We start from the raw sequence: 1,784 nt of genomic DNA, 5'->3' as shown, positions 1-1,784 counted from the left end.
AAGCGGATATTGATGATTTAGTAGAGGAGTTGGGAGGTGATCACTATCGTCACATGCCAGATTCATCAAGTAGGTATCATTTCTTATTTATTTCTTATTGTTATATTCATTTCATTACATCCATCTGATAAATATCAAACATAAAGCCGCCAAAGGCCGAAAGTTGATCAGGATTCGAGTGGCTAAGGCTAAATTGTATGAGGCAAAGGTAGAAGTCTTTGAAATGCAAAAGAGGAGTGATGAGAGAGTGGGTGAGTACGATAATTACATTTGAAATTATAAGATACTGACTATACTACACATTAAAGGAACACGGGCTCAACAAAAGACAAACAAAAACTTAAGAGACAAACAATCAGCATTAAAAAAGAAATACGAAACCTACAAACGGAATGTTGACCAGTTCAACAATGATTTTCCAACTGCAAACCCGATTCCCTGCCCTGACTTCGATGATATTCGACGTCTTTCAGTTTCTGATGCTTTCTGGGACATTGGTCAGCTGACCCATCCCGGAGAACCCTGGGCAGTCGATCCAAAGACCCAAGAAGGTATTGAGGCTCTCCAAGACAAAACACACGCAAGTGACGAGCTTCAAAGACTTGCACGTGAATCGAGACAGTCGGTGAGGTGGGCAGTAGCAATGGAAGAGAAATTGTCAGTACTAGAAACCGCACTTAAGATACCAGGTGAGTCCTTACAAGTTATGAATTTGATTACCAGACAATTGAGTCGATTTCCTATATGTAAATCCAGATGATAATCCTGCTACTGTAGCCAATCAATGGATCATCGAAGTCGTTGGAATGACCAAAGGAACTATCACAGAGCAACTGAAGAAGAGCAAAGAAATCCTACAAGCTCTCTATTCACGTTTGATTCAAAAGTACTCGCGGCTTTGGATCTTCTGGAGTGGAGGTATGCAGAGCCTGATCAACCGGACCAAATTGTATAGCGCCCTGGAACCCATAGACGAGACATCAGTTTTAACTCGGTGGGAGGTGTTGGTGTAAAAAAGTAAAACCGCCTGGAAGGCTTACTCGCAGGCTCAGATATTCGAGGCAGCGCCTCTGGATGAAACTGAAGAGCTTGAGCAAAGGTTGATTGAGTTCCAAGTAAATGATGATGATGATGATGTGATGAATGAAGAGGAGGGCAATGGAGATGGAGAGCCTGACGAGGATGGTGACAATGAGCTGGATGTGGAGTGATTGATTTCATTTGATCGAAGGGGGTTCATTTGATCGAAGGGGGTTCATTTGATCGATGGGGGATATTTGGTTTCAATTTTGGTCATTTGATTTTGTATCCGGTTTGTTGTTTGTTGGCAGGAGGGTATGATATTCATCCTTATTCATCTGAAACGTTTTGCTTGTGTGTATGAGCGTGCTTGTGAGATCGTACCAGTGTGACTTGATAAATCGACGAGACCGGTTGACTTTGAATGATAGATATTTGAGAGTCGAGTCAAGACGTAAGGTGTATGTTGAGTATTACCGACTTGATAATGCGAGTTGTGTGCATCTGGATGGCTTTTGATAGGCAGATGAATGAAAGCAAGAGGAATGAAGAGAGGTATCGATGGTATAGGCAAAAGGATGAGGAGGTTTGATGCCTTTGATCCACCGACGATGAGTTGACCAGGTCAGATTGAGTGCTCTGAGGACATCTCAGAGCGCTCTGAGGGCGTCTCAGAGCGCTCTGAGGGCGTCTCAGAGCACTCAATCTGACCTGGTGACCTTGGTTTGAAAATTGAAAACTTTCAACTCAATAAAATTTGACAA

The 1,784-nt window shown here is 42.7% G+C and overlaps 1 protein-coding gene across 1 annotated transcript; it reads left to right on the top strand.

Annotated features, from left to right (window-relative positions):
• Window positions 1–784: 784 nt before the first annotated feature.
• Window positions 785–1,211, top strand: MELLADRAFT_70334 (uncharacterized protein; the record flags this gene model as incomplete). Its single annotated transcript, XM_007419739.1, has 2 exons — window positions 785–918; window positions 1,019–1,211. The coding sequence occupies 2 exons, from the start codon at window positions 785–787 to the stop codon at window positions 1,209–1,211; spliced, it is 327 nt and encodes a 108-aa protein (XP_007419801.1).
• Between the last annotated feature and the right edge of the window lie 573 nt (window positions 1,212–1,784).

Source organism: Melampsora larici-populina, assembly GCF_000204055.1.
Source record: "Melampsora larici-populina 98AG31 unplaced genomic scaffold MELLAscaffold_439, whole genome shotgun sequence".
NCBI lineage: Eukaryota > Fungi > Basidiomycota > Pucciniomycetes > Pucciniales > Melampsoraceae > Melampsora > Melampsora laricis-populina.
The sequence above is the reverse complement of the archived record's forward strand: the minus strand, read 5'-3'. Positions and strand labels throughout refer to the sequence as shown.